General features: G+C 50.2%; 1 protein-coding gene across 4 annotated transcripts in view; it reads right to left on the bottom strand.

The window, feature by feature from the left end:
- The window catches only part of ELAPOR1 (endosome-lysosome associated apoptosis and autophagy regulator 1), a 103891-nt gene extending 83843 nt beyond the window's left edge, over positions 1 to 20048 (bottom strand). For 2 of the 4 annotated variants that reach the window (XM_043533708.1, XM_043533710.1), the window contains exon 1: positions 19683 to 19831. In XM_043533708.1, coding sequence (XP_043389643.1) covers positions 19683 to 19823 — 141 coding nt within the window. In that variant the 5' untranslated portion in view covers positions 19824 to 19831. Of the gene's footprint in view, positions 1 to 19682; positions 19836 to 19981 lie in introns of those variants that run through there. The other 2 variants (XM_043533709.1, XM_037885149.2) reach the window with 2 other exon arrangements.
- Positions 20049 to 20132: the final 84 nt, after the last annotated feature.

Below are 20132 nucleotides of genomic sequence, written 5' to 3'. Positions count from 1 at the left end.
CACACCACTCATGATTTTATAGACCTCTATCATAGCCCCCCGTAGTCTCCTCTTTTCCAAGATGAAAAGTCCTAGCCTCTTTACTCTCTCCTCATATGGGACCCGTTCCAAACTCCTAATCATTTTAGTTGCCCTTTTCTGAACCTTTTCTAATGCCATTTTTTTTTTTTTTTTTTTTTTTTTTTTTTTTTGAGATGAGGGGGACCACATCTGTACGCAGTAATCAAGATGTGGGCGTACCATGGATTTATATAAAGGCAATAAGATATTCTCCGTCTCATTCTCTATCCCTTTTTTAATGATTCCTAACATCGTGTTTGCTTTTTTGACTGCCGCTGCACACTGCGTGGATGTCTTCAGAGAACTATCCACGAGGACTCCAAGATCTCTTTCCTGATTAGTTGTAGCTAAATTAGCCCCAGTCATTTAAAGCAGTGTTTCCCAAACTTACAACAGTTGTGTACCCCTTTTGAGACATTTGTTTTACCGGCGTACCCCTTCTCCGGTGAAGATAATGGGGGGGGGGCCACATTTTTATAACACTCCTAATTCGTTTCATTCTGGATTAAATGTTTATTACATACAGTTGAAACAAAAATTTTAATAAAAATAAGTTACATATAGAAATAGTACTAGAAATAATTAAAATAATAGAAGCGAATCAACAGTCTGGCAGAACAGCATATATGGTGAATTTGTATAATTCTGAAATTAAAATACACTGGTTTGGTTAGGTTAGGGAAGAAAGCACTCGTTTTAATACTTACTATTTGGGTATTGAAAAATTTTCAGTACAAACTAAACTATTCAGTGCGAGGGATGGAACTGCTTTTGACCAGACACTGTCACGGTGATATCTGGCTCAATGTTTGTGATCTTAAGACGAAGATGGAGCTTCACGTCAATAAGACGATTTCACTTTTTTTGTTTTGATGCCAACCAGGGCAGAGAATCCGATCTGGCACAAATACGAGGTGGGAAAAGGCAGAAGATACTTGACAGCTTTGTCCGATAGAGCTGGATATTCAGAGCTAACCCCAACCAAAATGACGTCAGTGTATTTTGCTCAAATTTTTATTTCAGGAGCTATCTGAAGCCAGCTCCAAGAGCTGTTCTTCTTCTGAAGCAGAGAGGTTATTTGGCAATGTTTGAACATTGATAAAAGGGTTCCTTATCCATTCAAAGGTGCCATCTGGTTCAGGGAAATACTTAAGATCTTTCTGCAAGCTTTCCAAATGTGGCTTCATGGTTTGCAACACATCACTATCAAGTTTGTTAGTCGAGTTTATTACTAAATCATAAAGAGCTGGAAAGGAATCCAGGTCATGGCAAGTAAGACGTTTATGCCACAGTTTCAATTTTGTGACCACGGCGCTCACTTTGTCTTGAACATGAAATATGGATATGAGTTTCCCTTGCAAGGATAGATTGAGGTTGTTTAAATGAGCAAAGATATCTGCAATATATGCTAGTTTGCATAGCCATTTCCAGTCGTGTATACAGTCTCACAGGTTAAAGGTTTCATCTAAAATAATTTGCAGTTCTTCTCGCAGCTCAAACAGGCGATTCAGAACTTTTCTACGCGAAAGGCAACGCACTCCAGTGTGAAATAGGAGTTGTGTGTAAACACTGCCCATCTCATCACAAAACTGAGAAAACAGCCAGTCGTTCAGAGGGCGGCCTTTCACAAAATTGATTATTTTCACAGCTTCATCCAGTACTTGCTAGATCTGCGTGAACGTTCTGGGTGGCGAGTGCTTCCCTGTGAATGCAACAATGAGTCGATTTTGCTTCTGGCGCAACAGCTTGAATATGTGCAACAACTGCTTTCTTTGAGCCAATCAGGGCTCTGGCGCCATCTGTGCTTATTCCAACACAGCGACTCCAATCCAAGTCATTGTTTTTGATAAAGTCATCAACAGCTTTAAAAGTAGCTTCTCCAGTTGTACGTGTTGGTATAGGTTGGCAGAACAAAATATCATTGTGGACTTCATTATTCAGCTGGTATCTGACAAACAACAAAAGATTAGCTAAATTCACAACATCAGTGGATTCATCCACTTGCAATGCATAGTAGCGACTCTTTTGTACTCTTGACAATAATTGCTGCTTTACGTTTTCAGCCATATCTGTAATTCTATGATGAACAGTATTATTTGAGAGGGCGACACGATCTATAGCTTTCAGAGTAACAGCCGTGTTAGTCTGTATTCGCAAAAAGAAAAGGAGTACTTGTGGCACCTTAGAGACTAACCAATTTATTTGAGCATAAGCTTTCGTGAGCTACAGCTCACTTCATCGGATGCATACTGTGGAAAGTGTAGAAGATCTTTTTATACACACAAAGCATGAAAAAAATACCTCCCCCCACCCCACTCTCCTGCTGGTAACAGCTTATCTAAAGTGATCACTCTCCTTACAATGTGTATGATAACCTGGATTTGTGCTGGAAATGGCCCAACTTGATTATCATACACATTGTAAGGACAGTGATCACTTTAGATAAGCTATTACCAGCAGGAGAGGGGGGTGGGGGGAGGTATTTTTTCATGCTTTGTGAGTATAAAAAGATCTTCTACACTTTCCACAGTATGCTTCCGATGAAGTGAGCTGTAGCTCACGAAAGCTTATGCTCAAATAAATTGGTTAGTCTCTAAGGATCTATAGCTTTGCTAGCCTTGTCTCCAATCATCACTTGCACCATTACTTTGGTTGCAGGTTTTACTAATGTCTCACCAATCACTTCAGCAGCTCCAGACTTCGCAATTAAGTACGCCACACTACATGAAGCTGCCAAAGCTTTCATATTTTCACCTCCCGTCACATTACAAATTGTTTTCTGGGACTTTTGGAGATCTTTGCGCCTATTTTCAAAGAATTCTAAAGGTTTTCCCTCGTATTCTTTGTGTTTGCTATCGAAATGGCATTTTAGGTTGGATGGTTTCATACTTTCATTTGTGGGAGTCTCGTAACAAATCACACATAGTGGAACAGGCTCCACCTCATCGCCAGTCCACGAAAATCCCAGTTTAAAGATATTCTTCAACATATTTGCGGGCTTTTTTTGTTTTCTTTGCAGCTGATACATTAAATAAACTTACAAATGGTTCACACAGTCACTAATTTTTTCGTCACAATTGTCTGATGTAGTCATATCACTGCATTTTTCGGCATAATCATCACGAACATTCGTGTTTCCTTCATAATTTTCTTTTGTAGGTTTCGAACTTCCCATTTTTAGCCAACAATCCATTGTAAACGGGTTTAACAAAAACAAAAAGAGAAATTTTGTATGTACTTGCTACGATCCTTAGAGTAGTTATTCACTTTTATCCATCAGTATGACTTCTGTGCATGCCACAAAGGCAAGCGTATTGCCCCAGCCACGGTAACGTGCACGCATGGTTTGCGTCAGCTCTGCTGTGCTTCTGACCCTCTTCTTTCTTCGGCGCAGCTCTTCGGCAGTTCGACTTCCGCTCTTTTCTTTGCCGCTTGGGGTGGCAAAAATGCTGGAGCCAGCAGCAGGTCTGGGCCACTCAGACCGGCAACGGGTTTGAGGTTCTGTCCACCGGCCCTGCTCAGACCGACAGCGGGCCCCTTGCCAGCCAGGGTTCCCACCGCCAGCCCCACTCAGCCCACTGCCGGCCTGGGTGAATGGGACCCCCGGCCGGCAGCAGGCTGAGCTGGACCGGCAGCTGGCAGGAGCGGGCTGACAGAACCCCAGACCGGCAGTGGGCTGAGCCACTTAGCCTGCCACGGGTCTGTGGTTCTGTCTGCCGGCCCTGCTCAGCCCACTGCCGGCCGGGGGTCCCGTTCTGATAAAGTAAAATAAAAAATTCTGCCCCATACCCCTTGAAACCCTTTCACGTACCACCAGGGGTATGCGTACCACACTTTGGGAAACACTGATTTAAAGTACCAAGAAATTTTGTCTCTGCATTTTGTCCTGAGGTGACATGTACCCAGTCAATATGGGGATAATTGAAATCCCCCACTATTATTGAGTTCTTTACTTTGATAGCCTCTCTAATCTCCCTTACCATTTCATCATCACTATCATTGTCCTGGTCAGGTGGTTGATAATAGATCCCTACTGTTATATTCTTAGTAGAGCCTGGAATTACTATCCACAGAGATTCTATGCAACATGTGAATTCATGTAAGATTTTTAATTTCACTTGATTCTACATTTTCTTTCACATATAGTGCCACTCCCCCCCCACCCCGCATGACTTGTTCTGTCCTGCTGATATATTTTGTACCTCGAAATGATTGTGTCCCATTGATTATCTTCAGCTCCACCAGGTTTCTGTGATGCCTATTATATCAACATCCTCCTTTACCACGAGGCAATCTAGTTCACCATCTTATTCTTTAGACTTCTAGCATTTGTGTACAAGCACTTTAAAAACTTGTCACTGTTTGTCTGCCCTTTTCTGATGTGTCAGATTCTTTATGTGAATGTTTCTTGTCTGATCTGGCCCATACTTTATCCTCCTCCATCCTCTCCTCCTGACTAAAACCTAGAGAATCTATCAATAGACTCTCCTCTAAGAGACGTCTCTGTCCAATCCACATGCGCTCAGCAGCCATCGGCTTTCCCCCCCATCTCTTAGTTTAAAACCTGCTCTGCAACGTTTTTAATGTGAAGTGCCAGCAGGCTGGATCCTTCCTGTATAGGCTCCCCCATCCCAAAAGTTTCCCCAGTTCCTAATAAATCTAAACCCTCCTCTCTACACCATCATCTCATCCACACATTGCGACTCTGAAGCTCTGCCTGCCCACCTGGCCCTGCGCCTGAAACTGGAAGCATTTCTGAGAATGCCACCATAGAGGTCCTGGATTTCAGTCTCTTTCCTAGCAGCCTAAATTTGGCCTCCAGGACGTCTCTTCTATCCTTTCGTACATCACTGGTACGTACATCTACCACGACCACCAGCTCCTCCCCAGCACTACGCATAAGTCTATCTAGATGCCTCGAGAGATCCACAACCTTCGCACCAGGCAGGCAAGTCACCATACAGTTCTCCCGGTCATCACAAACCCAGCTCTCTATGTTTCTAATGATCCAATCTCCCATTACTAACACCTGCCTTTTCCTAATGACTGGAGTTCCCTCCCCCGGAGAGGTAACCTCAGTGCAAGAGGATACCCCAACACCATCTGGAAGGAGACTCCTAACTATGGGAAGGTTTCCCTCTGCTCCTGTTGTCTGCTCTCCTTCTCTGGGCCTTTTATCCTCCTTAACAGCACGGGGCTGTCTGACCGGAGGTGGGACAAATCTACAGAGTCCCAGAAAGTCTCATCAACATACCTCTCTGCCTCCCTTAGCTCCTCCAGTTCCGCCACCCTGGCCTCCAAAGCTCGTACACGGTCTCTGAGGGCCAGCAGCTCCCTGCACCGAATGCACACATACGCCACCCGCCCACAGGGCAGGTAATCATATATGCTACACTGAGCACAATAAACAGGATAGCCCCACTCTGCTGCTGGGCTTCTGCTACAGTGACCTAGGTTGATGATAGGGTTTTTGTTTAAAATCAAGAAATTCTAGTTATAGTTTAGCTTTGATTATAGATTATAGTTTAGTTTAAAGGTTTTTAAAGAATGGCAAGTGTACCTTGCCCCCTTTCTACTCCCCTTCCAAACTCGCTCTCAGCAGTCCCTGTTCACAAAGCTATGGGGCAGGGCAGGGCACAACTGGGGGACTGAGGCTGTTAGCCTGTCCGACCTAGGCTCTCATATTCGGGGGCTGTGACAGTGAGCTAGTGTAGGAAGGCCCGTCCAGACTGGAAGTTACCCTGCCAGCTCCAAGGCAGAGGTGCCCAAGGTCATGGCGAGTCTGTGGAAAAGCAGGGAAACGAACGCCAGGCTGGCCCTGAGCACTCCTCTCACTCCCTCAGACAGGTAGAGTCCTAAACCTCCCCAGGGACTGATGTTAGACAAACTTGTTCTTTGTACAAGGACCGGTACATCCTCTGCTTAGGAGATGGCCAAGCAGCTACCCACGACCAAGGAAACTCCCCTGCCGAGTGCTGGAATCCGGCGCCGGGAAGGAGCCTTCTGGCAACACAACAGCCGCAGCCAGCAGAGACAGCAGGCTCAGTCCCCAACACAGGACTCAGCCACCTCGGGCTGCTCTCCCCGAGATAAAATGGGGGGTTTTCAACTTGCGCCAGCACCCCCATGGAGACAGGGCAGTTGTGCTCAACACGAGTTAGCTGGCAGGCAGTTCTGCAGAAAAGGACCTGGGGATTACGGTGGACAAGAAACTGGATATGAGTCAGCAGTGTGCCCTTGTTGCCAAGAAGGCCAACGGCATATTGGGCTGTATTAGTAGGAGCATTGCCAGCAGATCGAGGGAAGTGACTATTCCCCTATATTCGGCACTGGTGAGGGCACACCTGCAGTATTGCATCCAGTTTTGGTCCCCCCACTACAGAAGGGATGTGGACAAACTGGAGAGAGTCCAGCGGAGGGCAACAAAAATGATCAGGGGGCTGGAACACATGACTTATGAGGGGAGGCTGAGGGAACTGGGCTTATTTAGTCCGCAGAAGAGAAAAGAGTGAGGGGAGATTTGATAGCAGCCTTCAACTACCTGAAAGGGGGTTCCAAAGAGGATGAAGCTCGGCTGTTCTCAGTGGTGGCAGATGACAGAACAAGGAGCAATGGTCTCAAATTGCAGTAGGGGAGGTTTAGGTTGGATATTAGGAAAAACTTTTTCACTAGGAAGGTGGTGAAGCACTGGAATGCGTTCCCTAGGGAGGTGGTGGAATCTCCGTCCTTAGAGGTTTTTAAGGCCCGGCTTGACAAAGCCCTGGCTGGGATGATTTAGTTGGGGATTGGTCCTGCTTTGAGCAGGGGGTTGGACTAGATGACCTCCTGAGGTCTCTTCCAACCCTAATCTTTACGATTCCACATACAAACCTTCTCCTAGCACAGACAGCTGCTGAAGGCGCCTGTATGCCCAGTCCTCTTCTCATTCCAAGGCAGTGCCATGACATCAGCGGGTCACTCGTGACTCACACTGTGGTGAGGCGAGGGATCCAGCCCCCAAGGCATGAAGGCAGCAGGCTCCTAACCCCAGCAGACCTTCAGGGAGCTCCCTTGCAGACAGGGTCTGAATACTGGAACCAGGCACATGGAAAGCTCCAGAGGCAGCTCCAGACGCTGGGGCCCATTCTGTTCTGGTCTGGGTTGCAGGGGGCAGATGGACCAGGAACTGCGCAAGGCAGGCCAAGTGGGCATATGCAACACCAGGAACAATTCAGGCCCACTCAAGTCACGGGCAACTCTGCTGTTGAGGCACTGGGCCAGGATTGGGCCCTTTGCCAGTTACACTGGCTGGGATTGAAAGGACACGAATCCAGCCAGCCAGATTTGTATCATTAGCACAGTCAATGGCAGCAGGGCTCCCAAGGGCCCATCCCACCCCACCGTGGTCAGAACACATGGGATCAGGCCCTGTGGGTGCGATAAAGGCACAACCTTCCCACCCCCCCAGTGCTCACAATGCAGATGGGTAGCATGGAATAAAACCTCGCTCTATCAAGCGAGCTCAGCTGGATACCCTCCCTGGGTTCCGTCATGAGAGTTAATGGGGTGTGCATGCACACATGCACCTCCCCTTATTGTGCCCCATACACAGCAGCCAGGCCAATCACAGTCCCCCTGCCCCCCATCCCCCACTCAGGGCAAGGGGTGAGATATGCCAAAGGGCATGTGACACCAGTGGAGGGAGGAATACATAAGGTGATGCCTCTTGCTAGCCTGTTTTAAAGGGACAGAGCACATCTCGCCAAGCTAGTCCTTTTGAGACCTACATTGAGAACAGCTGGTGAGCTGGGAGACAGGACAATAATACTCCAGAGTCTAATCAAGAGGCAATTCAGTTTTGAAGGGGATCAGCGGGGCTGCATGATAACTTCAGAGCAGGGGACAAATCCCTCCCAGGTTTCTTATGCAAAACCAGGTTAGAAGAATACTTCAGCACAAGCAGAGCTAATCGATTCCAGCTGTGCCGGCCTGGGGTAGGGCCAACCAATGCTTACAAACACTCAAGAAGCGGTGTTGGATTTACATAGGGTCCACAGCCCTGGAGCTGACCAGCCATGGCAGTGCTGATGTGCCCGGGTGGTTCTGTTCAGACTGACTGAGGCGCTCTCAGGACTAGGGCAGCCCACCGTGCAATACAGATAGCTGATCACAGGTCACAGCAGGCTATAGCCACAGCTGGTGTTGGGAGATGGATCACTTGATTCCCTGTTCCATTCATTCCCTCTGGGGCACCTGGCAGTGGCCACTGTGGGCAGGCAGGATACCGGGCTAGACGGACCTTTGGTCTGACCCAGTCTGGCCGTTCTTACGGGAGCCCCCACTCAAGCAAAGACGGAGCACTGCATGCTGGGGCCTGTGGTCTCTGGAGGCAGCACCGAGGCTGCAGGACTCCCCTGCAATACGATCTGCTCCATTTTACGTCCTCAGGCTCCTGGTGAGCTGCTGCTGCAGCCCCAGTGGAGTGCAGTTTGGGCATGCTGGTGTGACCACTGTGAGCATGGCTCTGTGCTCGGCAGCAGACCTTCCGCAGAGCTAAGGAAGCTGGCTCCATACAGGACGGGGCTGATGCATGGCTCCTCTGACAAGGGCTTCAACATGCTTGTCAGGCTGCAGATCACCCTTATTCTGCAGCTGTACCCAGGATCCACCACCCAGCTCTTCATGCGGGAGGATCCAAGTCCACTGCACAATGTTACTGCTCCCAACCATTCACAGGCCTTCCCATCTCTGCCTCGAGCAGCAGATGCAGGATGGGAGCTGCTCAGATTTTCCCACAATGCACTAGTACAAAAATGTTTGCACAACATGGCAGGTGCTGACAGGGTGACCGGTGTATTGGGAAAAGGTTAGCTGCGAATGCGGCAGTTACATGGCTCTGTCTGTAAACAAACGGCACCAGAAGCAGTCCCAGTAACGAAGCAAACAACCCCTATGGAAAGAGCAGTGAGGAAGGACGGCTGAGCGGTCAAGCTACTGGCCTAGGACTCTGAAGACCCAGGTTCAATTCCCTGCTCTGCCACCGACTCCCACTTAAGGCGTGTCTATGCTTAAATGCTGCAGCTGCACGTCAGTGTGGCGGCTCACCTCAGAAGGGCTCTCCCATGGCTGTCATCAATCCACCTCCCTGAAAGGCAGCAGCTAGCTCAATAGCAGAATCCTTCCCACTGACCTAGCACTGCCTACAGCAGGGTTAGGTTGGCATAGCGCCATCTCTCAGGGGGTGGATTTTTCACACCCCTCAGAAATGTAGCTACGCTGATGCGAGTTTTTAGTGTAGACCAGCCTTCACCAGGGGTGCTGAGAGCCACTGAACCAAACTGTAAACCCTGGGTATGATGAAAACCACTTCAAGCCGGGGGAGAAAGGGGGAGTGTTCCAGCACCTATGTGTCCTTGTGCTTCAATTCCCCATGTGAATAATGGCAATCGTAGCACTTTTCTATCTCCCAGGATTAATGGGGACCAGAGAAACACCTTCGCTACTGGTTTCAGCTGGGTAGCCGTGTTAGTCTGTATCAGGAAAAACAACGAGGAGTCCTTGTGGCACCATAGAGACTAACAAATGTATTTGGGCATAAGCTTTCGTGGGCTAGAATCCACTTCATCAGATGCATGGAGTGGAAAATACAGCAAAGAGGTATAAATACACAGCATATGAAAAGATGGGAGTTGCCCAGAGTGGGGGGTCAGTGCTAACAAGCCAATTCAATTAAGGTGGAAGTGGGCTATTCTCAGCAGTTGACAAGAAGGGAGGGAAAAAATCACTTTTGTAGTGCTTGAGTTCAATGTAATCAGGATGGCCCATTTCAAACAGTTTACAAAAACTAATTCCCCTTCTTGTCATGACCCATCACTCCTCCTTGTTTTTACCTTAGCTACTGTTGCTGAGTCAGGGATGACTAACTTGTTTGCACACATAATAGCATGGGAGATATCGAATAGAAACTAAACTCTGTTCTGGTGGGGACTGTCCCTGCTGTGATCAGAACTGTGCTCCCTACTGCCGGATTTCAAGTGAGAAGGGACATTACAAAGAGGTCGTGGCGGGGGGGAGAGGGGGGGCCCTGACAGCTCAACCCCAGTCTGCTCTGCTGGCAAGGAATACATTTTCCCTAACCCCCAGCCTCAGCTCAGAGTCAAGCTGGGCTCTTTCCAGCACTCACATCATCAACACCCAGAGTCAACAATCCGGAATGAGTAAGTGTGACGAAGTGGGACTGTTCTTAATGTTTCCTCTAAATACTGTAGAGGTGCCTCAGTTTCCCCTAGGCATTTCTTAAATCTCTAGGTGGTGGGATAAGGGGGTGTAATTGTTGCAGAGCAAAGGGCCAGGGTACATAAATGGCCGACACTGTCTCTTGGCAACTCATGGCCTGGGCCCTTCCCCCACTGCAAGGTGATAGCTAAAGGGTTCGGGAACAAAGGAATCAGGTGCCCTCCTGGCCCGGGAAAGGGACAAAGCCCAGAGGAGGAGGGGGTGGAGGACAAGTCGGTTTGGGCTGGTTGGGGACGAGGAGTGAAGTGCAGACGTGGTTGTCTGGCTCACTGCCCCTCAAAATGGACCCAGCTGAGGGGTCCTGTTCTCTGCACCTACAAGCTCTGTGTTAGACCATGTTCCTGTTGTCTAATAAACCTGTTTTACTGGCTGGCTGAGAGTCACGTCTGACTGCGGATTTGGGGTGCAGGACCCTCTGGCTTCCCCAGGACCCCGCCTGGGCGGACTCGCTGTGGGAAGTGCACGGAGGGGCAGAGGATGCTGAATGCTCCGAGGTCAGACCCAGGAAGGTGGAAGCCGTGTGAGCTTTTTGCCCTGCAGACAGTCTGCTCCCAGAGAGGAGACTTCCCCAGAGTCCTGCCTGGCTTCGTAGGGAGCAGTTCCAGAGCATCGCCCGGGGACTCCGCAACAGTAAGCAATGCTGCTGCAGATGCCTGAGGAGGAGAGGGACCAGCTCACTCCCAGCTCTGCTAGTCCAGGGAGCTGACAGGATTAGAGAAAAGTGAAAGCTTGCCGTAATCACGGAGTCAGCAGCTCTCACTGACATCATAGGAACAGACCTGCTGGGGAAGCAGGGGCTGCTTTTACATGCCCTCCTTGCAGAGTGGAGCCCGCGGATCCCTGCGGTCATTGCCAGCAGGGTTCTACCACCAGAGCTCTAACCAGCAGAGACAGGATTCTTTGGTCCAAGCCGACTGTAATCAGCTGGGCCTGTGTCCATTATAGGGGCTAGCTCGAGAGATGATTTCCTGAAAAGATTCTTTGTCTACATCATCCTGTTACCTACGTGGCTAAAGCCCTTCAGCCATTCTCCCCCAGCCATAGAACTAGCAGTCTCACTTCACGCTTTTAAACCTAGTATAGGTTGCAACTTAGGCAGAATATAGGGTATAAAACAGACGAACGGGGTCTGACATACCTTAAATAAGGTAATAAGAACGCGGAGGAACTAAACCACTGTAGAGGCAACTCTACCATAGCCTAGCAGCTCCAGCCAGTGATTTCTACCCAGCTCCTTGCCGTGTCTGACAGAATAAGATCCATGGCCTCACCTGTGCTGAGGAGCCGTTCTGCAGCCCTTGTGTAGCGGAGGCTGCTGCGTTTGACATCGGGTGACATCCCATGGCTCCTCCAGCTGGCGCCTAACAGGCTGATGCGCTGTCAACATCTCTACTCTCGGCTCCTCAAGGAAAGTCCCCTTCCTGCCAGTCACACTCACTGCATTATTTTTAGAGCTCATTAAGCTTTACAGCACTGCAGCTTCAGAGCGTCATTGGCTGGAGTGTGTGTGTTAGCTTAATGATCAAAGGACTTCATTGACAATTCATTAAATCTACTGATTGCTACCTACAAAAACAATTAGGAGCGAGGGAGGCTGCCCTCAACACCAGGACAACCTCTGGTATTGACTGGATCACCTCCCACCTGCACAGGGTTAAAACTGAGCACCTCATCTTTCCTAAATGGCTCTTACCTTGGATTCCCCCTTCTCCCCACACATCCACATCACCAAACCTTGTGCGGTTTCCTCCATGGCTGCGCTGCTTGAGCTGAAGTAGGAATGTCTCTACCCAGTAGCAGTAGTAGGCTCTTATCCAACAAGTCTGATGGCAAACTGCCAACCTTGCTTGTCAATTCAACACTGATCCCCCTTCCCATGGAGTCCCTCTACTCCAGTCAGAGCTTATGCTGGTTTATCACTGCTTTGAATGACTGAGGGCCATTTCTAGCTTAACAGCCCTGCAGATTTAGACATACCTAAGTAACTGTGTGGATCCGGTCTCAAGACTAAGTGGGGATCAACCCTGGGAGATTCAGGACTAAAACCACAGGCCTTGCCACTTGACCTACAGTAGTAACTCCTAACTGACAGCAGTAGTAGGCTCTTATCCAGACAGCCCCGCCCAACCTGAAGCAAATACTCACCACACAACAGAAACACTAACCCAGGAACCAACCTCTGCAACAAACCCCGGTGCCAACAATGTCCGCATATCTATTCAAGGGACACCATCATAGGACCCAACCACATCAGCCACACCATCAGGGGCTCGTTCACCTGCACATTTACCAATGTGATATATGCCATGTGCCAGCAATGCCCCTCTGCCATGTACATTTGTGTAGAGACTGTCTGGTTTGGCCAAAGAATAAATGGACACAAATCTGACATCAAGAATTGTAACATTCAAAAACCAGTAGGAGAGCACTTCAATCTCCCTGGACATTCAACAACAACAAACTTCAAAAACAGCTCCAACAAGAAACTGCAGAACTGGAATTAATTTGCAAACTTGACACCATCAAATTAGGCCTGAATAAAGACTGGGATTGGCTGGGTCACGACAAAAAATAATTTTCCCTCTGTTAATATTCACCCCTTCATGTCAACTGTTGGGAATGGGCCACATCCACCCTAATTGAATTGGCCTCGTTAGCACTGACCCCTCACTTGGTAAGGCAACTCCCATCTTTTCATGAGCTGTATATTTATACCTGCTTACTGTATTTTTCACTCCATGCATCTGATGAAGTGGGTTTTAGCGCACAAAAGCTTATGCCCAAATAAATTTGTTAGTCTCTAAGGTGCCACAAGGACTCGTTGTTTTTACTGATATAGACTAACATGGCTACCCATCTGAAACCTCGTGTCATATCCACTATGGAGACTAGCCACATTACATGTATTATAGTAGCACCTAAGAGCCCCAATCATGCCCCCGTACCCCATGGGGCTAGGCACTATGAGCACACAGAACAAATAGATGGTCCCTGCCCCATAGAGCTGACCGGGTAAGCTTAGCAAGCGTGCTGCACTGACTGCCCCAAAGCTCCCCTTGCCCCACGTATCTAGAAGGTTTGGATAATTCCTTCCCTTGAATGGTTACATGTTTTGGAATAAGTGCCTGCAAATCAAATGATTGACAGTGCCACTCCTCACACTAGCAACCTTTGCCATGAAGTGTTACCATTTTGAGGGGCAGGGATTTTTTCCTCTCAACCTGTCCACAAAGGGTGAGGTTTTCAATCACCTACTTGCCATCAGGATCATGTGCACACCCGCAACCTGCCTTGCCAGCTGTGTCCTCTGCAGAGAGTTGTCTGTCTAACACTAAAATGGCTTAATTAAAAAGGGTAAAGCCGCCGCTTTGCTGGCTGCATCAAATGCGCCAGCTTTCCTCAGTTGAAAGAAACATGAGGAATTGCACTCCAGCCTCAGTTACTCTACAATACCTCACTGATGGGCACTGTGCTGCTGAGAATGCAGAGTGACTGCGCAGAATACAGCCCCACGCTCTCTTGAATTAAAAATGCTCCTCTGGAGAACTCAGATGAAAGACAGAATTTGCTCCAGTTAACCAACAGAACCGCAAAGGAGGTGAATAGATTTTTATTCTAAAGACTTAAGATACGTCTTTTTTAAAAACAATTTTACAAAAAACTGTACACATCCTCCACCCTCCTAATCCGCTTGCCACTGTGTTTTCAGTGGTGTAGCCACTTCAAGCAAATATCACTACAACCCCAGAAGGCTTCGTCAGCTTGAATTTGTATGCTGCAAATTTTATAACTCAAAATACATGCACCCTAATTAATCACTGGGGTAACTGTATTTAAGCCAGTGGAGTTACCCCAGGGACAGATCCAGGCCAAAGATAAAGCTCTGCTTTATGCAGATGAGTTCAATATAAAAATCTAACTGCAAAGCTGCTCATTCCAAACTCCAGGGTAGTAGAAGGCGAATATGACGCTTCTGCTGCCAGGACGTCAGTCAGGTCGCTGGGGCCAGGAAGGTCACAGGCTTCCCTGCACTTGGGTGTGTCAGAAGATGATCAGATGTTGGCAAAAGTGGTGCCAAGGAAGCTGCCTGAACCCCTCGGTCTGGAAGGTAACCTGGGAGTGAGGTGGCTCTAGGGCTGCCTATTCCTGGGAGCAAGAGGCATTGCAGAGAAATACAAGAGGGTGGAACCCTCCCCACTGTGCTAAGGGACAAGCCCAGAGACAACAGGGAGCTGCCATACATCTTAGGGGAGCACCAAGGGTCTGTAACCCCATGCAAGAACAGGGATACTTCAACGCTACAGTGTTGAGAGAGAGAGAGAGAGAGAGAGAGAGAGAGAGAAATTCTTGCCCTAGGAGAAGGTTACTGGGGAAGGCACGTTTTCAACAAACCAGCTACCAGGCAAGACCTTTACATTACAGGCCTACTGAAAGCTAAGTAACTTGAACAGGAACAGTTAGTTCTACCACACAACTCTGTCTCTAATTAGTCTGCTGAGAACCAGATCAGAGCAAAGTTGTATTTTGAGAAATGGGTTTCATGGTGCAAAGAACAGCACGTATCTGCACAGCTAGTGAAAACTTGTCACTGAAGTGTCTGAAATGCAACGTGGAGGCCTGTCACAACCCAAAAGGTGTCGAGCACACCAGGTGCTGGGTCAGCGACAGAACGACCCTTGTTTGGCAAGCATATCTGTATAACAGCAGACCCACAGAAAGCGACACCCTGGTGCGGCAGTTGAACAGTTGTTGCAGTGCAAATGCCCAAATGGGTGCACAACTCGTCTGCAAGAGACACAAGGCACGCCAAGTCCGAGGTGCTGCTTTGCAATGTGATGCCTTACCGAACTCAAGGTGCTGGCAGAAATGCGGGGGCTACGCAGAGTCCCCGGCACACACAGAGAAAAGAAGAGCTGATGATGCACTAATACCGAGTGGTTCTTCAGGTCAGCCCCGGAGAGCTCTGTGTAGCTCAAAAGCTTCACGCTTCCACCAACAGAAGTTGGTCCAATAAAAGATATTACCTCACCCATCTTAGGGATTCATGGCCATGCTGACATAGCTCAGCAAATTCAGCACCGATTTGTCACGAGCAAGTGCTACGCCACTCAAACTCCTTACCCCAGTGCTGTTCTGCTCTGCCCTTCCACAGCAACAAGGGAAAGGCTACCTGCACCAAAACTCTGACACTAAACAAAGACCCCAATCTCCCTCCAGGCAAGCTCACCTGGGTGGGGAGCTGTCCTTTTTCAAGACGATCACTCAAAGACATGGTACAGCTATGCCCAGATTGAAAAACAGAAATGCTAGTCATTGTAGGAGGTTTTGTGGATATGTTAGTGGGCAGAAACTGGTTGAGGTAGAAAGAGACGATAAACCGCTGGAAGCCGTATAACAGAAGCCATTGGCAAGATGACTTCAGCAAGGGATCAAGCACCGAAGTGTGAAATACAGGCCCAATAAGGGGCTTCATGCAGTGCCCCTGCTTTCAGGAACACCTGTACACAGGGAAAGCGAGGAATTGTAGCAGGAGTTTGAAGTAAATACGACTCAAGCACTACCCACTTGCCAGACACAATCTGACAAGCAGAAACAGAGTGACCCAGCCTCACACCTGCTTGGGAGAGTAACTGTAGATGGAGGGCCAAGAGAAAACGCTTCTCAGGCACTCCAGCTAGAGAGGTGAGATTGCCATATATGCAGATATTCTGTACAGAGGACGCTGTGCCACACCACCACAGCAGGAGTCAAAAACAGCATCATCCACAGTGCCCATCCGGGGATTTGAAGGGTACGGACTCAGCCAGGAGATGTGCTATTCTGTCTAGGCACGAATGCTGCCAGCAGAGACAGGTACCAAGTGTGACATTTGCAATCGAGTGAAAGCAAACCACTGAGAACACAAGAGTCCTGACCATCCTTGGTCCGAGCACGCATCGAACAGGAAAGACGACCTCTTATCACAGCCTGCTAATCAGCTTTTCAAACGGACCTGTTTTGCAACACACCGAGTAGCAAGAGAACATACATTTTAAAGTACAATTAGGAACCAACAACAGTGCAAGGTTAATGAGCAGCTTGTTTCGACAATTCTCCAATATACCAGTTCCAGTACTGGTTTTCTAGCCCTTGTCAGCACAGTCAAATGGGTTAGCAGAAGACAGTACAAAGAGCAAAGAACTCAGTAATATTAAAAGCTTCCGTAGGCTCAGGGACCCATCTGTAGCAGTGTCTGGTATCACAGCACAGCTCACACACTCCTGGCAGAAGGACAAAACCCTCAGTGCCCACCACTAAGGAGCTCCTTGGGCTACAGACAATGAATCCTGGCACAGTTACAGGAGAGCCGTACGCCAGGAAACTAGACCAGACGTAATACGGTTAACAGGAGTGTCAGTCAGCCCCATTGGAATTGAACATCCCATCCCCCTTGCAAAAGAGAAGCTGACCAGCAGCCTGCCAAGCCCCAGGAATCCCACCTCCCCAAGCCAGAGGTCAGAGCCCCCCCGAGAGCCAGTCCTGAAGCAGGAACAGAAGAACCTGTCTAAAAGCCATGGGGACCCTGTTTGTGTTCCTTGAGGACATTCCAGATGCTGCTGACAGTAGTACAAAGTCACCAACGAGGAAATCACCCTGGGACAGACCCCCCAAGTGGTGCAAGCTGGAGTCAGCAGAGCTATGCCCATTTATACCAGCAGATGATCTGGCCCATCAGCAGAAGCAAACAGGCAGCAGACGACATATCCATCTCAGTGGCCAAACATGCCACTGAGGGAGGAAGTTCTCCAAGAACAAGCAGTTGTGGGCTCAGAAAGCCAATGAGATTCAGCGATAGCTGCTTTGGACACATGTCCAGCAAATGGCAGACATCATACCAGGTGATCTCCCCCGGCCTAGAGATCTCCATTGTTGTGTTATTAATTAGCTGCATTCAATTATGGATGTTATATTTGGTGGTTTGTTTTTTTTTTTAAATTAAATGCAAATAAAAGGGGACATGTTACAGCAGCCACTGGCATCACCAGATCCTGACCCCTGCCATGTGACAGGAATATTACCCTAGTAACCCTAACCTCCTTACATGACTAGAGCTGGGAAGTCAAGAGCACACTCTGACCATATGGCAAGGATAAAGTTGTCAGAAGCATGAAAAAATTCATTAGTACCATCTGATGATTTAAAAATATACCAGTGTAATATGGCAAAAAGCATCCCTCTCCTCTGGCTAAAATATAAATACACAGAGAACCTGATCTCAACTTCCACTTAAATCAGAAAAGCTTTGCCTCAGTCTTGCAATGGGAAAAGGATGTGATCCAGAAAAGACAGCCAGTCTGAGCCCCGTGCTGTTGTGAAAGCAAGCCTTCCACCAAGCATATAAAATCTAGTCATCTGCCTGCCAGCGCCGTATCCAAAACTGTTCAGAAGGGCCTGAGGAGAAGGCACATAGCAAGGCACAGACACAGTAACGGGTTTAGTAAAGGAGAATGTAAAGCCACAGACAAAAAGAGATGAGACTAGCACAGAAATACACTCTAGAATGGAGGAGTGAGAGCCCAATCCAAGTCCCCCTGGAGTCCACAGGGTCCTTCCGCTGGGCTCATTAAGGGCCCAGTCCAATGCCTAGTGCAATCAAGGAACAGATTGAGAGAGGGGCGAGAAAGCACTGGAAGGGGGTATTTCCCCAGCAACCCCCTTTATCGTAGGGGCTTGATCCTGCTCCCACTCGGGTCAGTGGAAAAAGCCTCCATTGACCAGAGTGGAGCAAGAAGCGTGGCAGCTGATGGAAGCTGCTCTCTTTCCAGCTGAGCTTTGACTTTCTCCAGCCTCCTTCCCTTCTACCCTTTTTTTTCTTCCTTTGTCACCGTTTCTTTTTGCCACCCACACTTTTCATAGACATTTTTAGATACGAACCAACACACACACACACGCAAAATCAAATTCCTTCCATTCACCTAATAGAAAGTTACGACCCAATTTACAGGCAGCCTGTCACGGTACAGAGAAGAGACCATTTGCCCGGTGGGATTACAGCCAATGGTCAATGAGAAGGGAGCGCACAGGTCACAGGCAGGGCATGGGGAAGTGCCCCTCTGCTTTTAGCAGGGTTGGGGCAATGCACTCCACTTTTCTGGAACCCCTGATCAGTACCAGCAAGGGGGGGGGTAATAGAGCCAAAACGCCAAGGGCTCAGCACAGTGGGAGCCAAGTGCTGTGCAAAATCTGACGTACAGAGGACCAGGCTGACGCTGTAGAATGGCATCACTCTGCCAGCAGCCGCCTTCTTGGGAAACTCCTTTGCCACCTACCCAGGGTTTTGGTCTAGCTCTTGTCTCTCTGAACATGGCCCCATTAAGTTCGACTCCCCCATCAGGCTATTTTTAGGGACATGAGTAAACAGCATGCTTTGCTTCTGCCTCTAGCATTTTTCGTGAGCGGATTCCAGCAGCGGCACCAGAGGGGCTGGAGAACCCAAACTGGTGACTCTTCCTAGTGATTTTGCAAGGCTATGTTAATTCTAGTGAGGCCAGGCAGCCCTTCTGTGCCTCCCCCCTCCCAAAAACATACAGGAACCATCGGGTGTGTCTACATAGCTCCTCAGCCCATCCCACACCGGCACTTTGCCATGTATGTACCCAGCACAGCCCCACTGCTGTCCGTCAGGCCCTGGGGACCTATCGTCCTAACCCCCGTCCCCGACACAGGGCATGCAGCCCCTGCCCCCATATGAGGCATGCCATCGCCTCCATAGCGCCTCTCTCGGGCTCCCCGACCCCTGCTCCTCCAGATCCCCCTTTTTGCATTGCTACAGCCCCATCCACTGCCCCATAGAGACCCTCACCTCTGTCTCAATGCCACCCTAGGCAGGACCTGGCCTCTGGCCCTCCACCCACGCCCGGCTCGTCAGACCCCCACGGGGCACCTCGTATGGGGCCTGCAGCTCTGTCGCCGGAGCCCCGCAGGGGGAGCCTGGCTCCCCAACCCACTAGATCGCTGCGTGGTGTGGGGCAGCCAGACCCTATCCCCAGGGCCCCCCCTTCTCCCCCAGACCCTATCCCCAGGGCCCCCCCTTCTCCCCCAGGGCCCCCCCTTCTCCCCCAGGGCCCGTCCCCAAAGCCCCCCCGGGGCCCTCCCCAGACCCCGTCCCCCCAGACCCCGGCCCCAGACCCCCCCCTTCCCCCCCAGGGCCCCCAGACCCCGGCCCCAGACCCCCCCCTCAGGGCCCCCAGACCCCGGCCCCAGACCCCCCCCTCAGGGCCCCCGGCCCCCCGCCGGAGAGCGCGGCTCGCCCCGGACTGGGGCCGCTCCGGCCCCTCCATCCTGCCGGGCTGCGCCCGCCCCCCTACCTCCTTGCAGGCGTGCAGCTCCCGCTCCGCGCCCCGGCTGCCCTGGGCGGCGGCCCCCGCCCACAGCAGCAGCAGCAGCCGGAGCCCGGCCCGGAGGCGGCAGCAGCCCGCGGGCGGACGCAGCCGGCCGGCCCCAGCCATGGTGCAGCGGCGGCGGCGGCGGGGCTCAGGTGCAGCCGCCGCGGGGGGGCCGGAGGACGCCGGAGCCCCGCCCCGCCCCGCCCCGCCCCGCCCCGCCCCGCCCCGCCCCGCCCCGCCCCGCCCCCGGCAACCGCCGCCGCGCGCACCTGGCCACGCACCTGCGGCTCGAAAGATGCGCCCGCGCCCGCGCGCGCGCCAAGGCCGCCCCCGCCCCCGCGCGTGGGCTCGTGCTCGTGCTCGCGCGCACCGCGCTCGGGGGCAACGCGCCGCGCGCCCAACTCCGCGCTCTCCAGCGCGCCGCCCGCTTGC

Source organism: Chelonia mydas, chromosome 21 (assembly GCF_015237465.2).
Source record: "Chelonia mydas isolate rCheMyd1 chromosome 21, rCheMyd1.pri.v2, whole genome shotgun sequence".
Taxonomy (NCBI): Eukaryota; Metazoa; Chordata; order Testudines; family Cheloniidae; genus Chelonia; species Chelonia mydas.
The sequence above is the reverse complement of the archived record's forward strand: the minus strand, read 5'-3'. Positions and strand labels throughout refer to the sequence as shown.